The 24,552-nt window shown below is 40.1% G+C and overlaps 1 protein-coding gene across 1 annotated transcript; it reads right to left on the bottom strand.

Annotated features, from left to right (window-relative positions):
* Positions 1–931: 931 nt before the first annotated feature.
* Positions 932–22,672, bottom strand: LOC137256371 (ATP-dependent translocase ABCB1-like). Its single transcript, XM_067794201.1, has 25 exons — positions 22,454–22,672; positions 21,413–21,555; positions 20,610–20,858; positions 19,480–19,651; positions 19,086–19,210; positions 17,756–17,927; positions 17,163–17,384; positions 16,512–16,637; positions 15,913–16,116; positions 15,173–15,343; positions 13,617–13,778; positions 12,952–12,979; positions 11,747–11,928; positions 10,683–10,832; positions 10,476–10,583; positions 9,049–9,126; positions 8,430–8,513; positions 6,711–6,911; positions 5,910–6,010; positions 5,411–5,551; positions 3,694–3,850; positions 3,221–3,418; positions 1,982–2,188; positions 1,589–1,735; positions 932–1,144 (listed from the first exon to the last, which is right to left on the bottom strand). The coding sequence occupies exons 1-25, from the start codon at positions 22,670–22,672 to the stop codon at positions 932–934; spliced, it is 3,960 nt and encodes a 1,319-aa protein (XP_067650302.1).
* Between the last annotated feature and the right edge of the window lie 1,880 nt (positions 22,673–24,552).

Genomic DNA, 24,552 nt, shown 5'->3' with positions numbered 1-24,552 from the left:
ACCTGAATCTTCACGGGTTAGGCATTTACGTTATGACCTATGTTTGCACAGGAGATGTTAGGCTGACTATGCAAATATATACTTTGTTACAGGTACGTAATTCCCACATTTCAAATGGTCTTAGTTGCAGCGTACATTTGACTGAGTAATTGTATACTTTACATAGGGGCACCATGTACACCTCTGTGTATGTTTGCCCGAGCGTGCGAGTAAACATTTGCATATGCACGGCAATGAACACATGCATCTGTCTCTGTGTAAGTGAATGGGTGTATTTGAGTCTATATGCGCATATGTGTGTGCGCACTTGTGTGTGTGTGTGCGCGCGCTTGTGTGTGTGTGTGTGCGTGCGCGCTCGTGTGTGTGTGTGTGCGCGCGCTTGTGTGTGTGTGTATGTGTGCATGTAAAAGTACACGTTCACTTAGAATACTAACATGGAAGTCAGTGATGCCGTGAACCAAACAATGTAAATGTAATTCCCGATGACCATCTGGGAACTATATACAGGTAACTGTTGTAACCCGAACAGGTATATACAGAATTGAATTCGATTACACACTACCTTGTACAGATTGTCTATTTACAGAGTAGCCTCTCTCTGTGTGATTTTTCTTGTACCAAGAAGCTTCAAACACATTTAAAAAACCAGTATTGTGACCTCATATAAGGCCTTTCTGTTTCATCCGTACTCTTCACCGTACATGAAGTATGCCTGAATGAAATATTATTAACAAACCAAAGAATGGATTGAGACAAGGAGCTCAATAAATGTTGGTAGAAACATAATGTAATTGGACATCTGTTTAGAGAGTGAGTGTGCGGATAATGGTTTGGTCGCCATATCCCCGCATCCTGGTGAAGTGAGATTGTGGTCGATGCCATGGATTGTCGTTGTGGGCAACGCAAATAACTTCCAGGTTTGTTCACGGCGTTATTCTATATCTTTCTTTTTCCTGTTTTGAGCCTGGACAAGATCGTAATATGCTCCTTTCAGAGCTAACAGATATGTGTGTGTTCCAACTTCGATTATCTCCCCTTGTTTTACGACCGCGATCTTGTCCGCGTTCTGGACCGTGGACAGTCTGTGAGCGATGACAATGCAAGTCCGACCTGCTCTGGCCCTATCCAATGCCTCCTGGACAATCTAATTGGAACAAAGGAAATACTGAATGACTCCACAGAAAAGACTAGAGTTTTAGTATAACACGCAAGCCAAGTGTGTTAGACATTACATGCTTTGGGGGTATTAATGATTTCCTCTTCTTGGAGAAATTACCCATCCCTTAAATTCATATTGTGATACATATATGAAAGGAACTTGGAGAACACACGATTATCAATATTTGCAGACAAAACAAGCATCTTAAACATTACGGATGACATGATTCTGACACAACCAACGACAGTATTTCAAAAACGTGGGCTTCCCATCACTGGTTGGGGTGTAGTCCTACAGAGTACAGATAAAACATATCTGGTCTAAGTAGAATATCCGAAAACAAATCATCTTTTACTCTCATGTGTGTCATTAATACTCCATAATTGTGTTTCTTTAAAAAGCATGTCAAAAGTCACCAAACCCACCCACCTTCTCACTCTCGGTGTCCAAGGCAGATGTGGCCTCGTCTAGAAGAAGCACCTTCGGGTTCCGCACGAGAGCCCGAGCTATGGCTATCCTTTGTTTCTGTCCACCAGAGAGTTTCGTCCCTTTGCTTCCAACATTAGTGTCATAAGCCTGGAACAAAGTATGTGTGATATTTTTTAAACATGAAGATTTACAGGTTCCGTAGCTAGACGCTGTGTTTGTTCTCTCAGGAATATCCACATATCGCGGAAAATAAACACGTATCATACATGGAATGCAGAGAGTGTCTCGTGTATGATGATCATAATACATTCTGAATGGATATATTTTACGTAAAAATAACGGAGAACACGTATTTATGAAATTATTATTCAATCCTTTCCGACAACAACGTACCAGAGGTAAAGATGCGATAAAGGAATGTATGTTTGACATTCTCGCTGCTGCTATAATCTCTTCCATAGACACTACACGGGAGTTGTCACCGTAGGCGATGTTCTCTGCTATGCTGCAGTCGAAAAGAATAGGTTCCTGTGATACAAGCGCTAGCTGTGATCGCCACCACTTGAGATCTAGACAGGGGATAGGGGATTTGTCTGCCATCTAAAACAGAAAACAAATAATGTATTAATCTAAATTACCACTTTTAAAGACATTTACTGCTTCCATCACAATACCTCAACCATATTCCTGCCCTTTCGTAACCTCAAATTCTGTACGGTTGGGCGACATATGCTTAACCCCCTTATGATGCAACATTACCCTTAGAACGCCCTGGTTGATTGGAGAATGCTTTCCTCGTCTATATCATGACGCTTCTAATCCTCGCCAAGAAAGAGATACCTTCTCTAATAAGTTTGACACACGTGTTCCTGGCTTCCTTGTGCTACTTCGGCTATTGAAGGATAGATTTAGGTTTAGATCGGACCAATGAAGTATGAGATGGTGTGAAGCCGCGTAGTCAATAAATGCATAACTGAATTCGACACTGAAAAGTGTTAACTTAAAACAGATTAAACAAAACAATATACAGAAAGAAAACACCACTACGAACACGAAAGCAAAGTAAACGAGATAGATAAAGATCCAAGATGCAGGAACAAACAAGGGAGCGTGACGAGAAAATTTGCTGTATCTTAATCCTATTAACATGCTTGCGGCATTGTTGAAAGTTGTGTTAACGATCTTCAAGTTCACTCCCAGATTCTAGATGACCTTGTGTGGGCGTTACAGACAGAATGGCAAAACACTCCATCACTGTATCTTTAAAGGCTCATTCGGCGAATATGAAGACGAGTAGAAACTTTGTTCCAGTGGTGGTCATATTGCTTTACACTGCTCAAAAATGACTTCAACCTTAATGTTAACATATTGTTCCATCAACGCAGCACATTTTGCATGTCGGCTGTAATAATGATGATGATGATTTGTAAACCAATTATTGCTCGATAGAATTTCATTTCATTTTGTTAGTCGTGTGTACATATGTACCCCAATTCTATTGTATCATTTGCTCATTTGTTATTTTAAGTAAATAAAAATGTAATGAGACTAGAAATTTGTGTTGCGTAAGTTTTTGAGAGACATATACAGTCCAGATCAAAACACAAACTTTCCCATTCTGCCCCAACTCACCATCGCTCCTTTTTCTATATTATAGAAGCGCTCGATGAGTTGTATAGTGGTGCTCTTCCCGCAGCCGCTGCTGCCCACCAGGGCTAAAGTCTCTCCGGGCTGGACGTCGAAACTCAGTCCTTTCAGGACAGTCACGTTCGGCCGAGATTTGTAGCGGAAATGTACGTTGGTTAAAGTGATCGATCCACTGTACTGATCCTACAAACATGAAACATGTTGTTGGTATGAAACGGATCATTGATAGTTTGCAAACAAACAGACATGTCACCGATCGTGACCATGCGATCCCATTAGTCGCTTCTTATGACAGGCATGAGTTATTATTTAGGTGGAATATGTTGAAGATGTGTTTATGTCTACCTACACAAAGTCTACTGTGAAATATAGTCTGATACGTTCTCACGACGCAAATTATTCTTTTTGAGTCACTGTTGTTTTTCTGTCTGTTTTTCAGTGTGTACACATCATCTTACAAGTTTCTTTCCTTTCAAAGTCTCTGTGCTTATCTCCGGCTGCCTATCGATGACTGCAAACAGACGCCCAGCCGCCGTCTTGCCTTTTGCATAATCGCTAGAGGAAGAAGTGGCTCTTCCACTTTGCTGGCCCCCAAACACAATTGGTGCGAAGACCCTGCAAAGGTAACATTGGCAAAGAAAACATTGGCGTATCATACTACAAAGTGTCCAGTGTGTACATATTTTCATAACATGGCATGTTGAAGTGGATCCTGTAAATATAGGGCGATATGAAATTTGTGACTTTGTCAAAATTTGGAGCCGATTCAGTATTGATCAAGCCATGTATGGGGACACTCTATTCAAACCCAGACGTCCATACCAGAAGGACACCCTTTGAGGAACTGTCACGATAACGAGTGATATACTGACCCTACATACAAACGTGTTTTTATCACCACTATGTGGATCTGTACAACAAAAAGTCTTCTTTTGTTCAGTCTCTTGGACTAAAATTAAACGTTCCTTTAATGTTGCTAATATTGAGCTATGAAATGTATCTCCTTCCGGTTTTCTTTCGTTTGATCTTTAGCAATTAGTTGACCTAACTCTGCCAATTTCGTTCAAAAAAACTCAGATATGAACAGATTATAATATAAACAAGAAATAATTAATTGAAAAGTAGATATAATACTTTCAGAGACTTATTTATTTCCTTGTGATGAGAAAATCACGGTCACAGTTTACATTTACAAGGGATAACATGTCTTTCGATGTTAAAACTGAAAAGGGTCTTTTTGCGACTGTAAATTATTGAGTTAGTAAGGGAACTGAAATTGATACATAAATTTTGATATGTTCTGAAAATAGACAAATATTCTATAATTCTTCCTTTAGATCAGTTGTAAGTTAGATTTGTTCAGGGCTGTATCCTCAGCGGGGCTTAAAGCACTGTAAAATCACTGTCCTCTTGAGAGGTCAGATTTCAACCTTCCACTTTTTAATCGTAGGAAAGTATATTTTTAATGTATGGCTAGATGTGTCTAAATTGCTAAGGCTATATAAAAATAAATGTTTATCGGACACATCTTTTCAAACGTGACGAGGGCGGTAGGCTTTTCTTAGTTTTTGATAGAAAAGTAAGTGACAAGGGGGGAACACATTTTTACTTTTTTTCTCCCAGAAATACAGCTCTCGAAATTCAGCACGTATTAATGGGCTGTAGATGCAACCACACTCGTTCTTACAGATGCTCATTCTCATAGTGGACAAATGGATGATCTAAACGCGGTCAAGTCAAAATTATTTCTTTTTAATTATAATATCGTTACGCGGACAGAAAAGTGACGCGCCGATGTCAAAGAAACAGTTTTCTTTGTTTGCTTTCAATCTAACAGCTGAAGGGATGATGTAAATCCAGCTAGGCCTTGCAGGAAGCAAATGTACTGCAAGTCCCCATGGTCCTTAGTGGTGATCCATCTTCAGTTGTTGGCAATCTCTAGCCTGATTTTATAATGCATTGCCATTTATGGTTACAATATTTCAGATTTAACTATTAGTGTTAAATACATCCCTGTAATAATCCATCTATTTTACTGCCCTTCGTCGACAGGTGTATATCACATAATTGTACTTATTGTTTAGTTATAGCACACCATACTTGAAATATTTTGACCGTACATTTTAACTCGCTCACTCACCCTGCTAACATGGCCCAAATATCGTTCATTCCTACCTGAATACTTCAAAAAACTGCATTTCTCCAATCTGTACCAGATATGATCCATAGGTAAATGATCCTGCATAAGCGAAAAACAGAATGCACTGGGAAAACCCGTGAGCAAAGCCTCGGATGTGGGACCTCTTCACGCCAGCACTAGCAGAAAAACGAAGCGTACATAAATGGAACGGTCATTCATCCACTATAAACACCCTTCCGCTATAAACACCCTTATTTAAAAAGGGTGGATTGTGACTTGACATACAGCTATATGAACACTGCAAGAAGCAAGGAAACAGAAAAAACAGTTACTGCCCTAACAAAGACCATTGTATTATTTTAACCACTTTTACCTTTAGTGCGTCCATGTAAAAGTCCCCTATCAAAGCACTGTTAAAATCCCAACATGGACAACTTTATTTTCCCAGAGCAAAAGGTTTCTCCCTCCACTCCAAATACTTGTTTTCACTATATGGATCATAAGGTGTTATGAAATAGAACAAATTGGGCCTACTTGCAGATTTTGTTAATAATGTCCTCATATTTGTCTACAAAGACTTTCTCCGTGTTAAGCGATGCTACAGTGCGAATGTTGGCAGTCGTTTCCGAACAGATCTGGAATACAATCATATACAACGATCAACAGTTATTATCTTAAAGTGTGATTTTTTTTAATTGGATTAATGCCAGAGAACTAAGTAGATTTCCGTGACAACGTCGAGGCATACATATGTTTCTCTGGAGATTTTGGTTCACGTTCTTTCTGAATCACCTTCTCATTGTTATGATATAGGGTTAGATTTCTCGAAACAAACTGAGTTTGACAGTTTGAAGCAGCAGTATTGTAACTGCATTAATTAAACCGATCAATAAAAGCCACAAGTGCCAAGTAGCCCATTCTCCAAAGTCAAATTGTCTACTAAGCCTGAGTTTAAATATCATTTTCTGTTTATTCTGGGAAATACATTTTCCACTGTCTTGTCAGATTTGAGTGAAAACTGAAGTCAAAACTGAGACTTAAGTTTGTTTCGAGAAATCGAGACCAGATCAATACTTTAATTCAAATACATGGAATCAAGGCCTGCTGCCGACTACAGGCTTTAAAATCTGTGGGCCTTGAATGAATGTGAAGGCCCATTTGCTTAAAGTCAAACCAATAAGAACAAAATAGATTACACTGTACACAAGTTTCACACTGTTTCTGCAACATCTCATGGCCACGAGAAAAAAATAAATTATATGGTAAAAGCTGGCGTTGACCATTTACCAGTTCCACACAGAGTTTTAATTTTATACACGGAAAATCTGTCCTTACCCTTCCAGCCTGCTCTACATGGACCTTGTCAGCTTTTGCGAATCCCTTAAATACCCGTCCTTGAATGACACCGGCTGCAATCATTATAGGCATGAAACACAGAACAATAAGTGTCAGCTTCCAGCCATATATGAAGGCAATGACCAGGGCAGCACTCACGGTTCCCATAGCTTCTAGGATAGACCCGATCTGAGATACAGTCTGGCGAAGAAACAAAACCATATGAAACGACGTATTTGTACACTAGTGCAACAGGGTTGAACAAAAAGTAATGTCAGAATTGCTTGGGACATGCCTTTAGGTTTCAATATCAATATGATGGATCTGACATACGATAAAAGCACATATGTGGTACATGTATGACTCTACCTCTATGGGTATTAAAGCTGTGAGGAAAAAGTGCACTTGAAGATTGACTTCACAGGAAAAAATCGTAAATATTCGTAAAGGTTCAAACTGGAATGCAGACTGTTATATTTTATATAGCCTCAAATAATGTAAGAACATAAATGATGATAAAAAAACAAACTTCCAATGTTTGAAAAAATGTTACTTTTGAAGTGGTTAAATTCCAAATAATTAGGTGAAAATGTGTAAATCAGATCGCATAGATAATATAGTTCACCTATAGAAGTTTCACTGGCAACATGCGACTTGATATATCGGCAGAACAAATAATTTCAAATTCATATTAGTATTTTTAATAAAAAGAGAAACCTCTCGCCAGCTATGACAGGGTTTACTTTAGAATGTGTAAAGCCCTTAGTTTTGACATATAGTCAGGTTTAGAAACCTGTAAGCAAATAAGTAACCTCAGGGGTTGTGTCGAATACGAAACCAGGTTGGAAACACAAACTGGATGGCTTTGATAATTGTGCCATACACCGTGCAGTCTGTGGTCTGTATGAACTCAAATTCCTACCAACCGGTATTAAAATATAAGATATCAAAGACACAAGAAACGTCTCGAAAACAACACTGATTGTAGTTCCAGTACAGATGGAGATCAGGTACACCAAGGGGGAAAATGGCAGAGTTATCATCAGACAAACGTAGACGCTTGATCATCTTGTTTAGGGTTCGTGACCTTGTTTTTTGAGACCAAGAAATACTGGTGGTGATTACCGCAGAGAAATGAATGTACAGAGGTCGGTTCGAACATTAACTTTTCACCGCAGCTGAACGAATCGATCGTTATGATTTTGGATAACGCTAGTTACCATGCCCTGCGTGCCCCTAGCACCATCACTTCAACCATAAGCAATCTGAAGGCTCATTTGCAGGATTTTCCCACTTCAAGAACAAAGCCCCAGTTCATAAAAAACATCCGGAAGCACAAAAAGCCAATACAGTGACGAACTAGCTGCAAAACAAAATAGTTCTGCGTACGCCAGTGAGGCAATATGAACACAATCCCAACGAGCTGATCTGGGGTAACCGTAAGGCTTTTAATAACACCATATTCAAAGTGCAAGAGCTTGTGTATTCTACTTTTGCGAAGGATTGTCCCAGAAGTGTGGCAAAAGTCTGCAGACCGTTTTCACAGAATCGAGGACGTCAGCAGAGGTGCACATGTTGTAATTTTGCTGTGAGTCCTTTACCAGCAGTCATGCTGATACTTGAGAATTTGATACGACCACGGGCATGTACTGCCCGTGCATTACATGAACTCTGTCGGCAAAAGGGCAAAAGATATGGGAAGAAGTTCTAGCTACTCACCGATTGAAGAACCTGGGCGTCTGCTGCGAGTCGAGTCGTTAGATAACCTACTTGATTCTTCTGATCATCGAAAAAGTTCATGTCCTGTTTGGGAACATTCAAACAGATATCAGTAATGATGCTGAACTAGTGTTCACATCAAAAGTCACAGTCCATGTAATACTTGCCGCTGACCTTACCCCTATTGATCACAACACGGGCGTCTGCGTCAAAATCTGCCTCAAGTGGGTGCTTGAGTGAAGTTTGTTTTACGTCGCACGCAGCAATATTCCAACAGTATGGCAGTAAATAATCGATTTGTGGAGCAGACAAACCAGTGATCAACAGCATGCGCATCGAATTAGCAAATGGGATATTATGACATTTGTCAAGCATGTCAAACAGCCTGACCCCCTTATCCCGTTAGTCGCCAGTTACGAATCTTGACGGGTTAGACGATCATTTAATGACCTAAACGTGACGTCGCCCGTCTGGAAGCGTTATGCTGACATCTCATATTCAGTCCTCGAGCATCCGGATCATGATTGGTATCACACCTGACGTAGTTGCGACACAAGCGGATGCATACCACTACACACCGTCCACAATACAATTACACCGTAAAATCTTGGAGTCGTACCTGGTTGACTATGGACGCAAAGGCCACACTTCGAACACGGGCAGTTAGGGCAGCGCCTGACTTGGAGAAGCAGTATGCCTGAAAATAGTGCCGTACATGTTACATCGTTACAGTTACCATCGAGAGGCTGAGCATCCTATAGCCTGGTCATTTCTAAATGGCATTCTGTATTCACCATGCTCATTGCTTAACCAAAACATGTTAATGCCATTCCGCCCGTGACAACAGCCATTAAATTATCTGTTGCTTCCTTAGAGCGTTGTGGTTGAACCTTGTGGTTCAAGCGTCAGGCCAAGACCCTCGCTGGGATATTGATATTGGTTGCAGCATTAACGGGAACTGGCTGTGTGAACGATAATCCAAGAAGAGTGGCATAAGCACATACACACAGGATGTCCAGTGCATGCTGTGGAGCAGCACGCTGCAGTCACGCGACGTTGTTTCTCTTCTATGGCCACGCCATATCACGCCCAAACACACCCACCCAGACAGATACAAGACAGAATGTACCCAGCGATACTGAACGTCCAATAAGTTTGTCAGAACGGCCAGATAATGCACTTGTTTTGTTTTTAGTCGTGTGTCCAACCAACTCAACATAAACAAGAAGACAAAGTCATCAATATACCCCATGCAGAGTAGTTGGTTCCTGATTATCCACGATATGGAAGAAGAGTATTGAAAGGTCAAACTTGTCATGGAAAGGCACAAGGCCGAAACACTTCAGTTTAAACCGAGACCTATCTATACTCAAAAAGGGTAGGGGAACTGTACTTTCAATGAACGATTGTCGAAACTGGGGGAAGTATGGGATTGAATCTACGTTGATGTAATAATAATGGATGTTTTGAAAATGCATCACCACATAGATATCATTAAAGGCAAAGCTGTCCGTACAGTTATTCCCCATGTTATGTGACTGTAGTATGACATCAAAATTTCAGGTTTACAATTTTCAGTCAGTAGTGTTTGATTTGACCCTGAAGACCCTGACCATGTACAGATGCAAGAACATTATCGGAAGAATGGTCTACAGTTATCCCTCTTGCTATGTGCCTGGAGTATGACATGAACATTTAAGGTTTACAATTCTCAGTCAGTAGTGTGTGATGTGACCCTGAAAACCCTGACCATGTACAGATGCAAGAACATTATCGGAAAAAGTGGTCTACAGTGATTTATCGACCTGCCTGAATAAACGTCAAGACTCATAATGACACCCCATGCATGGAGCTCCCACGTTGTGCATGTGCACTGTGTTTGTGTGTGTGTGTGTGTGTTGATAGGGTGAAATAATGCTGCATGCACCAGATAATTATCATTGTAACCAGGCTTCAAATTCCAGGTTCCCTACTTTTGTGAGGAGTATTTGTTATGAGTTAAGGGACGAAACTATAATAGTTCAGGATAGATGAAGAGATACGCACCTGCAACAACTTGGCAGTTGCGTTGATGAATCCTAAAGCACCCATTGCACAACTGATAATAATAGTCTGCCGCATCTGTTCTTCAGGAGAATGTCTAATTCCAAATATCTATGTGAAGAAGAGAACATATTGTGTAGGAGTAGCGAATATCATTGCAGAGCAAAACCGACTCTCAGAATGAAAGGAATTGTTAAGCTCATATCTTACTCGAACAAACTCTGAGATCAAAAAGGCCATCACTGGTATCATCAGTCCAGACACAATGGCACCAAGACTGCCAAACAGCAGGAATATCCATTCCGGGGCGTTGAGATGAAGAATCCTCATGAAACTCACTGTTGGAATGGATTCATCTTCCTGCAAATATGTTTAGTATTTTATCGTTATAAGCATGACAAAATAAAATTCAGTAATGAGTAAACTACTGGACTATGTCTGCCAGTAGCAGGAGTGAAGGGTGATTTTTAATTCAGTACTATGAAAGATCTTTTTACTAATATAAGCGCTCAAAAGCATTAGATTTCTTAACTGATTTGTCAGTCGATAAATATTGTTTTGGAATGGAAGCTTAAATTGTGTGTGGGTAGCTGTACTCTCTAGAGGGTTGAAGTATTGTAAAACTGTTGTCTTATTTTTAATTTCTGCTGACATTTCCTACCACATCAAGCTACAAAAGGGATGGTGTAAATCCACCCAGGGTCCATGCAGGTAGCAAAGGCATTGTACGTCCCCATGGTCCCAAGTATGGAGATCTGCCTTCTGTTGTTGGCGAGTTATAACCTGTTTCTAAAATATATTGTCGGAATAGTACTATTTGTTGTAACTTTCGCCGTTAGTTTTAATTCTAACTGTGCTTTACTAGTGTCCTTCGTTGACAAGTTTTTATAATGTACATAATATTACCGATGTTACGTTAGCTGTTGAATAAATCGCTCTAATTCAACATAATCAGTGTCATCACTGACGACCCAGGACGTTATGTGGTTAATGTGACTGCGTGATCGGGCTTGTGCAGCGCCACACTGCCAAGTAGGGTGGAAATTGTGGAAGTAAGCAATCCAGTGACTGATAGTAAGAACACCGATCCACGCCACCAAGTTACCTCACGCCACCCGAAACGCACACTGGTTTGTAGGAAGATGCACGAGCACACAAGTCACCGTTGTGCTGAATACATTTGTTCAACTGAATATCTGAAGCACCATGACCCTTCCTTTCCTGACCCTGCCACGCCAGTACCGATGGAGTACCGTTGTAGAATGTACATGTACCTCAACTGTCTTTGCATTTTCTTCTCCGTCAGTGTTTCTCCTCTTGTGTCTAGATCCAGATCTCAGTCTAACATGGAGACGGTCTTTCCCATTGGACAACGACCGCTCAAAGGTTGGATCTAGGATGGGATCCTCCTCATCACTCTCATCAGAATCACCGACGATGTCAACACCAAGCACATCTGTAACACAGTTGGAGAACTGTACACTAAGAATACAGCATTCGTACATAGTAAGCTTGCTCAGTTACATTTACAGTGTTCAAAAAGCTCTAAACAAGAGCTTTTTTGTCATCATACAGAATATGAAATACAAAAAGTCAACCCTATCTATCATTTATTATCCATTAGCCTCACTTATCATGTAAGAATAAACAATATAGGGATCAATCACGCGACGTGGTCGTTTCTGTGTATTTCAGCACCATACTTGTTGGTGCCATCAATGTGCCGTTTGGTATCCTTTGTATTGGTTCTTTTTTCATCAGAAGGGATATTAAGTACTTCAATGTAAAACCTTTTAAGGATGTTTTTGGTACTGTTACTTTTATTTTTGATAATTTTATTTTTGATTTGATTTTAAAAAAAAATAAAATAGGATTATTAGATACATTTTGATACATGGGTTGTATACGTCTGCATTTCATTATGGGTAGTTTAGATTAATAACTCATATTGTTGGTGATAGTACACTCAAATGGGGCTGAAATATTGTATAATTATTGTCCTCCTGAGAGGGTGAGTCCCAAAACTTCCAAAGTAGAGTTTAAACTGGCCCATATTATGATGACATGCTATTGTCTTCTGTAATTGAAATATTTTAGATTGATATCCTAGATTTATATGTATATCTGTGAAATTCTAGTTGGTTTTATCGTCCTTCACTGACAGCTTTTTAGAATGTATTTTTCGTGAAATTATAACTTCTATTAGTCATTGTATGGCGACATTATTGCCAGTGGCACTTGAATGTTTAGCTCACACATTCCCTCCATCAAAATGGTGAACGACTTAAAGCTACACCATACTACTTTCATATTTATATCTGTGAAATTCTAGTTGTATTTATCGTGCTTCACTGACAGCTTTTTTTTATAATTTACCTTACAGCTACACCATGTTTCTGACTGACAAACATTGATATTTCTGAAATACATGACAGTATCATCAAGCTCACACTCACTTCACACATTTTACACTACGTACCCACTTCTGCAGACTCTGCTGCCTTCGTCTGTAAACAAAGATATCTTCCGTGAACAATGATGTCCGTGTGATATGATGACTCTGCTCTTCAAAGCGACTCTTTCTGTGAACTACTAAGTCGCATATTTTGTTTATCCAGTATATTTGTATTATATGGCTGTATACATCCTGACCTCATGGACCAGTGAAGATGCTGGTTAGGATTTGTTGTGAGGACCCAGTCGTAACCAATATGAGTAAATACATGCTCAAAACATTGATCGCCACACAGCATGGCCCAGATCGCTCCCATATCGCTGGCCATGGTCCTTAGTATGGTGATCTGCCTTCAGTTGTTGGCAACCTATAGCTCATTTTTATATTGTACTGTCCTCTATAGATACATTGTTTTAGGTTTATTCACTAGTTTTATATTCTACTCTGTGATATTATAGTTAGTTTTACTGTCCTTCGTTGACAGGTTTTTACAATGTGTGTGCTATTAATTCATTTGTATTTTTATAATTAAGCGTTCCCGTCATGATATGGCTGCAATATTGCCGATGTGACGTTAAATATTAACTCACTCACCCATATCGCTGGAATACTGCTGAGAGCGGAGTTAAAGAACAGGCATTTTATAAATAATGGGTCATATTATAAATGTTGTTGTCAAGGAAACGTACTTGCAGTGCCACTAGTCGGGAATACAGTCCGCCATTTGCAATCAGTTGGTCATGAGTTCCTTGTTCTACCACCTGACCATGACTGATGGACGCTATTACGTCTGCATTTTTGACGGTCGACAGACGGTGAGCGATGACAATTGTTGTGCGCCCTCGTTCGGCCTGAAAGGGAAGACACTTTTATTATTGTAACATATTATGAATACATATATAAAATCGCGTTAAGTTTATTAATTTATACTGTGTGTTTGTATACAGCAACACTGAAAAAACACAATGAATGTGATTGCCACTATCCCCAAATCACGATAGCTAAGTATTACAGTTTATTAGTTATCGTTTTCTGCCTAGAGGAACGATCTACTCTTACAACCTCCGTCTTTTAACCATCGTCAAACGGGCAATATATGCTACCAAGACATATTTTAATTCGATTCCATTTACACCTGCATTGGCATGTCAATGATATAATTCAGTTGTCAGTGTAATGACTGAAATCTCCTTATAGACTTTGCAACACCCACTGATGGTTTACGTCGTTAGTGTTCCCACACTACAGAACTCACTATTTAAAAGTTGACATGTCGTCACGATGTGACCTTGTCACTGATATTGAGTTCAGAAACATCGTAGCAGTCTTTGTGCAAGTGTCGATTTCAATGCTGGACAGTACTGTGATGAGTGTGAAAATTCATGTTAATTTCGGGAAACTTAATGCTGAGTAGCACGCTCATGTATAATACCCCCTGACTTGCTGACACTGGTCGAAACACGGACATCTGTGTCATGTCCTGAACAGGAGAAAGTGTTATGTACATCTCTTGAACGTTCAGTGTCTTGACCTATACAGCATGTTTCCCATGAACAATCAGTGTTTTGGCCTAAACTGAATCAGTCACATACTTGAGACATTTAGTAAAGACTAACTCCTCTGAACTGTTATTCATCATGACTAGATGTTGTAAGATCATACCAGCACTGGAGAGTTCCTTCCTTCCTATAATACGTAATATCTTTAAGCTCCCTTCTGATCGTTTGCTTTCGGCGTACATGGAATTGTTTGAAACCGCCATGTGTTTGAATAACCTGCTACGTAGTCTCATTTGCTTTAATGTGCATCACTATCATCCAACATAAGTCACATTTGGGATTTCCCAAACATGACATATGTTGCATTTGACTACTTTCTAAATGGCATTGTGTAATCATAGCTTTCGGCCGTGGGAGCCGTGCCAATTTACACTTATCAGAGGGGTACACAAAGTACACAGTCTAGACTACCAGTTGTCCGACTTTCACGGTGGCTGAGCGGGCTAGGCGGCTGACTTTGTGTGCTGGCGATTAAATGCCTGACTCTGAGGGTGCGGGTTCGATTGGACTCAACCAAAAGAAGAACTAGAATTTGTACTTTACTAAGAAAGTGAAATCCCAAATGTGACATATGTTGCATTTGATTTTTTTTAAATGGCATCGTGTAATCATCACTATAATCCTAGGTAAAAGGTCAACTGAAACACACAGGAGCATCTTCTTCATGATTTGTACAAGACACGCACCTGCTCAAGGGCAGTCTGCACAATGGCTTCACTCTCGTGGTCCAGGGCGGACGTTGCCTCATCCAGCAGCAGAATCTTGGGGTTACGAACCAAAGCACGAGCAATTGCTACCCGTTGTTTCTGTCCACCAGAGAGCTGTCCCCCTTGGTCTCCGACAACAGTGTCGTATCCCTGGAAGCATTTTAAATCTTATTACGCCCATTTGACACTGTCAGTTTTGAAATGTGATTTAGTTTCACAAATTCGTGCTGTAATAGTAATAATAGTAAGGGACTGTTCATAATCTGTTTAATTGAAAGGTTGGTCCCCCTTTCCGTTCTGGGGATACAGGGGTTCAATGACTGTATATGACAAGCAGAGGGGGTGGGGGTCATTTACTTTGTGCATAAATTGGTGAGGAGGGGGCATTAATATTGTGAATACGACTCTATAAAAAACATCCTTCACCCCTCCCCCCACCCCCATCTTTCCCACCACTACTAACACTAGCCGTAAATTACGTAAATTATGAACGGTCCCTGACCTGCTCTGATTGTCTAGTTCTAGAAAACTATGGTCAAGTGACTTCTTGGAAAAGAAATAATATACTCGTGTTAAATTATGACAGAAATGGAGACAAAAAGAGAAATAATGCAAAAATGTAGTTGGTATCGGGATCATGTTTTGTTTTCATATTTATGGTTTCTACAGGTTAAGATAACTGCAGTAGTTCTGCGATTTCAAGAAACACCAACGTCTACCTGCGGTAGCTGTGCGATAAAGTCATGAGCGTTGGCTTCTCTGGCCGCCTTCTCTATGCCAGCTCTGTCAATGCCTACGTTGCCGTAACGGATGTTGTCAGCAATAGTGGTTGCAAACAGGGAAGGCTCTTGACTCACGATGCCGATGTGCTGACGTAGCCAGCCAATATTGACGTTACGGATGTCAACGCCATCGAGCAAAATCTTGGTGCAAGGGGACAGAAATTATAAATTGAATACATTGCACTTTCGTTGTTTAGCGCCACACTCAACAATATTCCAGGTATAAGGCGGTGGTCTGTAAATACTCGAGTCTGTATTTGAGTGAGTGAGTTAAGATTTTTACTCACGTCTGCAGAATTTCAACCTGTTGCTTTTAGAATGATATGAATAGATCAGCATTAATGTGCAGATTAGTATTAATATGCCGTTAGACTTAACACACTGAAACAACTAATAATAGTTATAATCGTATTTGTGTCTTGCCTAAAGTTTGCAGTAAATGTCCTGGGCTCATAGCTAATTAGCTGTATCCGTCATTTAGTTCTACGCGATGTTCACTATACTTGTTATACAATGGATATTGGTAAGAGTATCACCTGTCCATCCTTGGGATTGTAAAAGCGCTGTAGCAGTTGTATGGTCGTGCTCTTACCACACCCACTCGGCCCAACAAGAGCGACTACCTTTCCCTTGGGTACCTTCAGGTTAAATCCATTGAGAATCTGTGTAAGAGTGAACGAAATAAAGTGAGTATTTGGCTACGATTGTCCCTTTGCTGTTTTCTATGAATTCGGCACACATTCTTTCATCTGATTTGATTTTCATGAAATGTCATTTTTATGTTAGCTTCTTTGTGCATTTTGTAACGGTGCATCATCCAGCTGAATGATAAAGTATCAGTAAACATTGGATGTGTGTTGTTTTCTTTACCCCCGTTAACACTATAAAGGCTGGCGTACCACACAGCTTTATGGATAACAACCTGTTGCTTTCAGAATGATTAAGAAATATAACACGGAAAACTGTTATCCATACAGGTGTAGAACACCGATCCAACAAATAAGGACGCTGACATTATCATATGATATCCCTTTGGAATCCAAAGGAGATGATATAGTGAGTGTCTAGTGCTAGATAAATGTTACAGATTTAAGTTCAATTTCAGAAAAGGGATGAAAGCAAAACTTCAACAAAGACTGACCCTGGACGGGATCAAATGAACGCGCATAGCTACAACAGTAAGGTACCTGAGTTTCAGGCCTTGTGGGATATGTGAAACCAACATCCCGGAATTCTATGTCTCCCAGAACTGGTGGTTGAAGACCCTCGTCCGATGAACTATCTATTGTCGGCACATGGTCTATGATGGTGAAGATGTTTCCAGCGGCCCCAGCGGAGGTGGAGAAGATCTCCAAGTAAGGGAAGGCCATGCCCAGAGACGTTGAGCCGATCAGAACGTTCATTAATATCTGCAACGATTGAGGATTTCAAAAATTTCACTGACATAGTCAAGTTCATTGTTATCACATGGACGTGAAGCTTTTATCTGGGTATCTTTGTCTTTGTTTTTAACTTGTATTTGTTTTTCATCTTTGATCCTGAAACAGTCTTGCCTTCAGAAGTAATTAACCATTAACACAATTATGTTTCACAGGGAACTCGTCTTCAGAGTCGGCTGGATATGGTTGTGGCTAAGACACATCACAGTAACCAATATGATGTTTTCAGATAGATCAACTCATGGCCTAGTTAGTTGCCTATAACGTGGGGTTTTGAAGAAAGCGACGCGAAACTGGGTACAGAATGAACTGATTAATTTCAGTCTTCCTTCTATACGTACGGGTAGTATGACGCCGGGGTCCATTTCTTCATTCTGGAGCAGGTACACTCCGTACCAAAACGATACAGCAAAGTCGATGAGAACGGTTATCCAGAAGGCACTCGCCGTCAGTCCAACAGCCAGGCCCTTCTTAGCTGCCATGCTTTTAGCCTCAGCAAGGTTGACATCGTACCTTTGAAAGAGGGAGCCATTTGGATGTGAGGATGAGTGAGTGAGTGATTGAATATGTGAATGGGGTTTATCTCCGATCTGAAGATTCCACGTACAATACAGCGTGTAGCGGATAGGACCAAAATGGAGCTGGAGGAATACAACTTTGGCTAAATCCCCAAGCTCGGGTATGATGCTCACAAACATGAATAGAACACGACAATCTGTGTAGCTCGTAAGACGACTGAACAACCGGTGTCCCTATCTCTGAGAGAGAAACTAAATAACGTGAACGATGCAGTCAAAGATGCATCTCTAAGTTTCTGTTCAATGGTCTATCCGACATTGCATAGTAGCACAGTTTGACACACGTGCAAAAACTCAGCCGAATTTGTGAGTTTTCCCCGCACGCTGTCCTTGTTAATAACGTTTGTCGGAGCCAACAGTACTGACGTGAAGAACCAACAGAACTGACGCGAAGAACCAACGGTGGCCATTGGCGCTGTCATCCCAACCTAACTACGTAAAAAGGGCGCTGTCATCCCAACCTAACTACGTAAAAAGGGCGCTGTCATCCCAACCTAACTACGTATAATGTCAGTCACGTCGTGCATGTTTGTACTTTACGCATTAATTATAATGTCACGTTAACTAATTCGTAGCTGTTATATATCACAGGAGTTTAAAGCACTGAATGTTGATTTGAGTGAGTAATTTTTACGTCGCTGTTAGCAATAGTCCAGCAATATAACGGCTGGTGACACCGGAAATCGACTTTTCATATAGTACCTACGTGGGGCTTGATAACGATGTAAGAATCTACGTCGAAACGTCGCTCAACGTAATAAACAAGAAGTTGTAATCCATAGAGCTGCTTGTTTCATTTTTGATTCGCCAACTTCTAGAATGCCCATTAAACAAGCACCCATCCGGTGTGTTTATTACATCTACTTCCACTGTAAATGCTTCTTGAGAACGTGTTTGATACTTCCTGTGAGACTCTATTCGAAGGAAATGTATGTATTGCATAATGTCGTACCGATTCCATTCCGTGAACAAACAGGCGAATGGTGCTGCGTAACGTACTAATATGGGAAAGACCAAACTGTAATAGAAGGAATGTTTAAAACTTATTAAATTCTATTTTTAAACACAAACAGAAATATGAAGATGAACGCACCTGCTGCACGCTTTCTCCTGTCCCTGGAACGCGTGTACTGTCCGTATTGAACTGAGCACTTCCTGCGCAACTGCACCTGCCTTAGCGTACTTCATCGCTTCCTGCTTCGTTACGTTCCGAGCATACTGAAATATGAACACCACGTGTGAGGTGAGTGAGTGAGTGAATTTACGCCGCAACATTACAACCACATTGCGATGAAAACAAGCTAATCATATTTAAAGTCCAAGGACAAATAAGATTCACTATGTATTATAGTTCATGTATAAAGATACCATTTATCCATAAAAACACTTATTTCCAAGAAGAAGTATAACTTATTTATAAATTAGAACTTATGTATGGACAACTAGCTGAGATGGTAAAGTAGACAAGTTGTTAACTGCCCACTTACTCCTATGAGGGTTCCAGATATGAGCACAATGAAAGGGCTGAATGACAGGGCGACGAGTGCAAGCTTCCAGTACAGAGCAAGGGATATGACAACAGACGCCAGCCAGGTACATATCCACTGCAGGAACACAGCCAATTTGTCCCCCATCCCATCGTGGATCTGCAGCATATCCCTGAAGATAGAAAACACTTGTCATCATAAGATGGACCGTAACATCCATATACCAAAGACGAACACGCGTTATCACACCGTGAACTGTAACATCAATAAACCACAGACTAACATGTGTTATCACACCGTGAACTGTAACATCAATAAACCAAAGCGACACGATTGTCATCATGCAATGAAGTGTAACATCAATAAAACAAAGATTAACAAATGTCACCATACGATGTGTTGTGTTGTCAGTACACCAATGCGCATCATATGTCATCATATGCTGTGTTGTGTTGTCAATACGACGATGCGATAGATAGATAGATAGATAGATAGATAGATAGATAGATAGATAGATAGATCGTTCTATGAGTGTGTGTGGCTGTGTAACACTTCTCATATCATCATACGATGTACACTTGGCCTCAAGTTTCAACGAATAAAGTGATGTCATCATTTACCAACTAATACACCAAATTCAAACACACGTTATCAAAAGATGTATTGCGTTATCAAAAAAAGCTAATGCTATACACGTGTCATCACACGATGTACAAGCAGATACACGTGTCGCCATAAGATGCAATGTGTCTCGTTTTGCGATGACCTTGCTGTTTTAAATTGAATAACGATATCATTTAAGTGGCAGTTCCGGCAGTTCCTCCTGTGCATATGTTGTTGTTTTTTATTTAACTTATTTATTTATTTTTTCAATGCCATACCCATAACGTAATACAAGTGTCGTACGTGAGAAGAACGTTAGAACGTTGAAGAAACTAACACATTTAAAAGAAAAAAACAGTTTGCTAAAATTCTTCTGAAAAGATTGACAAAAGGGTACTCCCATTTACACCAGTTTGATGGATCTCAGTTCTGACCTTCCACACAAAGCTGTGATATAACTTAATAACTAGAACTTAAGTAATGCCAAGCCCAAATCATCTGCATCTACTCAACGGAAAAACACTCACTCTGAGAACCTTGTAGTCAACTCGCCAGTCTTGTGACTGTCAAACCAGGTGATATCTTGTCTCATCACTGATCGATAGAAGAGGATCCTGATTTGTCGAATCTGACGTTCAGAAGTCCAAGACCACATGGTCACTGCTAGGTAACCATTCACCAAAGCCAGCACGCCAAGTATACAGAATGCAATGGCAATTCCCGAGGTCTGTTCATATAAACCTGCATACGGATTTGTCACATTTGTGCCAGTTACGCTGAAAACGAGTCCATGCAAAACATATAGTGATATACATTTTTACATATTGATGACGGCAAACCAACACGATTTTATAGAAGTGAAAATTAAAAGAAATATTATTAACGAACTGAAATTACAACCTCATGACCTCTAAAGGACTTGAAATATTCGTATTATTTAAGAATTATCTTCAACACATTTAAGCAAAATCAGGCGGCGTTTCAAGTTAATCCGCGCTACTCCATAAACCCTAAATATGTACCGAAATACATTCTTCTGAAATACACTACTATAAGTTCTTCTCTTATAACCATAAATACACAGAAAATTGTGAAAATTAGTGGGATAATAGTGGCAAAGTTCAGGCCAGTATTTTATCTCAAGGCCCAATCTTTCTATCATGAGTCAGTCAGAATATGAGATCAGTTATTGTATTAAGAGAGGCCCATTTATATTTTCAGTTTAAAGAGGTATCAAGTGATTGTGCGTTTTGTAAGTTCATGACATAAACTAGACTGACTGGCAATGTATTTATATATATATTATGAATATAGTTATATTGAAACTTACTTGGTTGAACTGCTGCCGCCTACAAAGAGACTTATGACCCTTCCGTAGAAGAGTAGGTTTAATGGGAGCAAGATGCCTGTCGCCATCGCCGTCAACGTTCCCACCAGCATCAGCAAAGCGTCCTTTTTATCAGCGAACCGGAACTGAGACAATGTGAAGACAATATGACCTAAATGGCTTACACTCAACTTATAATTACACAATATCGTTAACATAATGAGTCAGGTTGAGTAAAGATTATTCTGAATGGAAATCTTGACACGCCGACAAAACAAGGTTTTGTATGACAATCACTCTAATAAATCAGTTTGGATTGGAACCGCAAATATTGGACGCTGTCACCTCCAATGGCCGCAGGAGAAATGATATTGGCATGCCGTTGTAGTCATTGGGAAACCGACCCATGAAGGTGCTTGTTAGAATACTGGCCTTCAGTAACCCTTGTAAGTCGTAAGAGGGTACTTAGGGGATCGGTTGGTCAGACTCGCTGGCTTCAGTGACATATCTCATTGTTTCCTATTTGGGCAGATCGATGCTGTTGATCACTGGATTGTCTGGTCCAGAATCGATTATTTACAGTTCGCAGCCATATAGTTGAAATATTGCTGAGTGCGGCTTAAAACAAAAGTCACTGAGAAGTGTAGATTTTTCTGGTCGGCCAATTTCTTTACTTGCTTGAATATTAATTCCATGCAAAAGAGTATAGAATTGGTTGGTTGGTTGGTTTCATGCTATACTCAGAGATATAACACCTATGTGGCGGCTGGCATTTTGTTAATAATCGAGAATCCAGTGGTCAAAAACATGAGCAGATGCGCAATTAGGGTACGGTGACATGTGTAAACCACGTCGCATGAGGTGACTAACAAGATCGTGTGATCACATTCGCTTGTCATTGTTTCCCAATTGATACTCGTGCTGTTAATCACTAGATTGTCTGGTTCAAAGTCGAGTATTTACTGACCGCTGCAACGACCCACCACCACCAAAAACAAGACGAAAATAAATACAGTAATATATTGGAAACAAATATCTACTCACCAGCTGGAGATAAGTGACATTCTTATCCTCATCACTGTCCTTTGACTTATCATCTTTAGAAGTCACTGCGGCATCCTGTAGTTGTAGATTTCCGTTACTAGGTACCGCCTTGTCTGTGTCACTAGGGATGACGTACACTGAAGCAACACCATTAGAGTCGTTGTCCTTGTGTTTGAAAGAGCGTAGTTGTGGTTCTTGGGATTTGGGATTGCACGGCATTGTGTTTATTGTTGATCAGTTTGACAGTAAATGGCAGATATGTAATAACTTTCATCAGAACTAGAGCTGTCAAATATTTTCTTTTGATGGTCACGATAACTGCGTTTCGTGCATTGTTTTGATACCTGTGAACAGAGATGCATAAGCCTACTATTACGACTGACACTGAAGATGGAAAAGATGTCACTAAAGGTTCCCATTAAATATCGTCAGCATAAAACAATATTGCATGATTACATAAATATACATAAATCCTTCAAATTTGCCAAGATATACCATTGCAGTCCACGCTTATCGTAGAAAGCTATTAATGGAATCGGATAGTCAGTCTCGCTGACTTATTTCATACATGTTGCCGTACGCCAGTTGAGTCGATCGATGATTATGATGCCAATTAAACGATCCAGACTACAATATTTACAGACTATGGTCATATTAATTGGATATTGCTGGTTGTAAACAAGAGATGAACACATAAACAAATGCCCAAAAGATTAATCTGGTTAAGATGCATAAATCCGAGGCCCTCCGAGAGAGCCGCCTTTTAACAGAAATGCGCTCTTCGGAAAACTCCCCGTGTTTATAACCGTGTTGAAATGTTTTAAATACATATTTCAAAACATATCAGTGCTGTCAGAAATGTACTCGTTTTTTCACTTCACCAAGTCCAGTAGCTATATTAAGCGTTCAGTTTTGTAACTGAGGCAATCTTGTTTTCCTTTGTTATCGTCCTGTTTAGCAATGTACTGTCATTAACATTAAGAGTGTCAATGGTGTTAATGTCAAAATCAACATTTCGTGGTCCTTCATTTACCAATTGAGAAAGAAAACACAAAGTTGTTTTTTTCCAGAGGCATTGTCGTGTCATATTTTATGTCTTTTTTTTTGTCAAAAGTTTCCTCAGGCGGGAGGCCTGTGATTGAGAATCGACATCTTTACCACACGTGAAGCCCATTTCTGATTTCCCCGCTATAATATTGCTGGAATGTTACTAAAAGTGACGAAAACTGAGGTCATTCACAAAAATGAAAAGATACAGCAACTGCAGGCACCGAAACATACGTTCGACATATCTGTCAGTTCGTCATATTAGTGTTTTCAGTACAAGTTTACTGTACCATCGTCTTAAGCTTCCATTGAGACTTATAGACAAAACACAGCAGCAATAGGTTTACTCAAGAAAAAAGTCTGTGTTGTGATTTATATGTCCTTTAAAATAAACAACATCACGCTACCCTCCGAAATATCGGTGTAATCACCGTTTGAAAGTTATTGAACTGATGTCAACCTATAATATTACAGTTCATAGAGTTTAGGAAAGTGTGGAAATTAGACATTATGAATGAGAAACAGCTAAACACGCCCTATGTTATTCTTGCCACCAAAAACACACTTTCTAATTCCTAATATAAATCGTCGAATATGCAAGCATACAAAGATAGCCGGAGCTAACGCATTCATGTTTTTTCTACGGTTCTAAGAGAGACTGGTCACGGATCAGATAATAGTGTTTGACCTGAGACTACCCGATCATTTTACATGCTCTAGTCGATTAGAACTCCGAATGCGTGAATTTAGGTTTACGCCGCTTTTAGCGATATTCAAGCAACATCACGGCCAGCGATTCCACAAATGGGCGTCCCACATTGCACCCACGTGAGGAAGCCTATCTGAGCCTTGGGCGTGACGAGCAAGAGAGTTAAGATTTACGCAATATTCCAATTATATGGCCACCAGATGTAAATCACCGAGTCAGGACCAGACAATCCAATCCTCAACAGCTCGCGCAATAACAATAACATGGGTTAAACAGGTCAGCGAGCCTGGCCGCCCGAACCTCCTACAACAAGCATGGGTTTGCTGAAGATCAGTTCTAACCC

The sequence above is a fragment of the Haliotis asinina genome, chromosome 11 (assembly GCF_037392515.1).
Source record: "Haliotis asinina isolate JCU_RB_2024 chromosome 11, JCU_Hal_asi_v2, whole genome shotgun sequence".
In the NCBI taxonomy this organism is placed as follows: domain Eukaryota; kingdom Metazoa; phylum Mollusca; class Gastropoda; order Lepetellida; family Haliotidae; genus Haliotis; species Haliotis asinina.
This window is presented reverse-complemented; position numbering and strand designations above follow the sequence as displayed.

Excerpts from the sequence above, each read along its gene's own strand:
- LOC137256371 (XM_067794201.1), bottom strand. The coding sequence starts at position 22,672 with ATGCCGTGCAATCCCAAATCCCAAGAACCACAACTACGCTCTTTCAAA. Across the intron at positions 16,638-17,162 it reads CCACAAGGCCTGAAACTCAG|ATTCTCAATGGATTTAACCT; the intron begins GTACCTTACTGT and ends ACTCTTACACAG. Across the intron at positions 10,584-10,682 it reads TGATCTCAGAGTTTGTTCGA|ATATTTGGAATTAGACATTC; the intron begins GTAAGATATGAG and ends TTCTTCACATAG.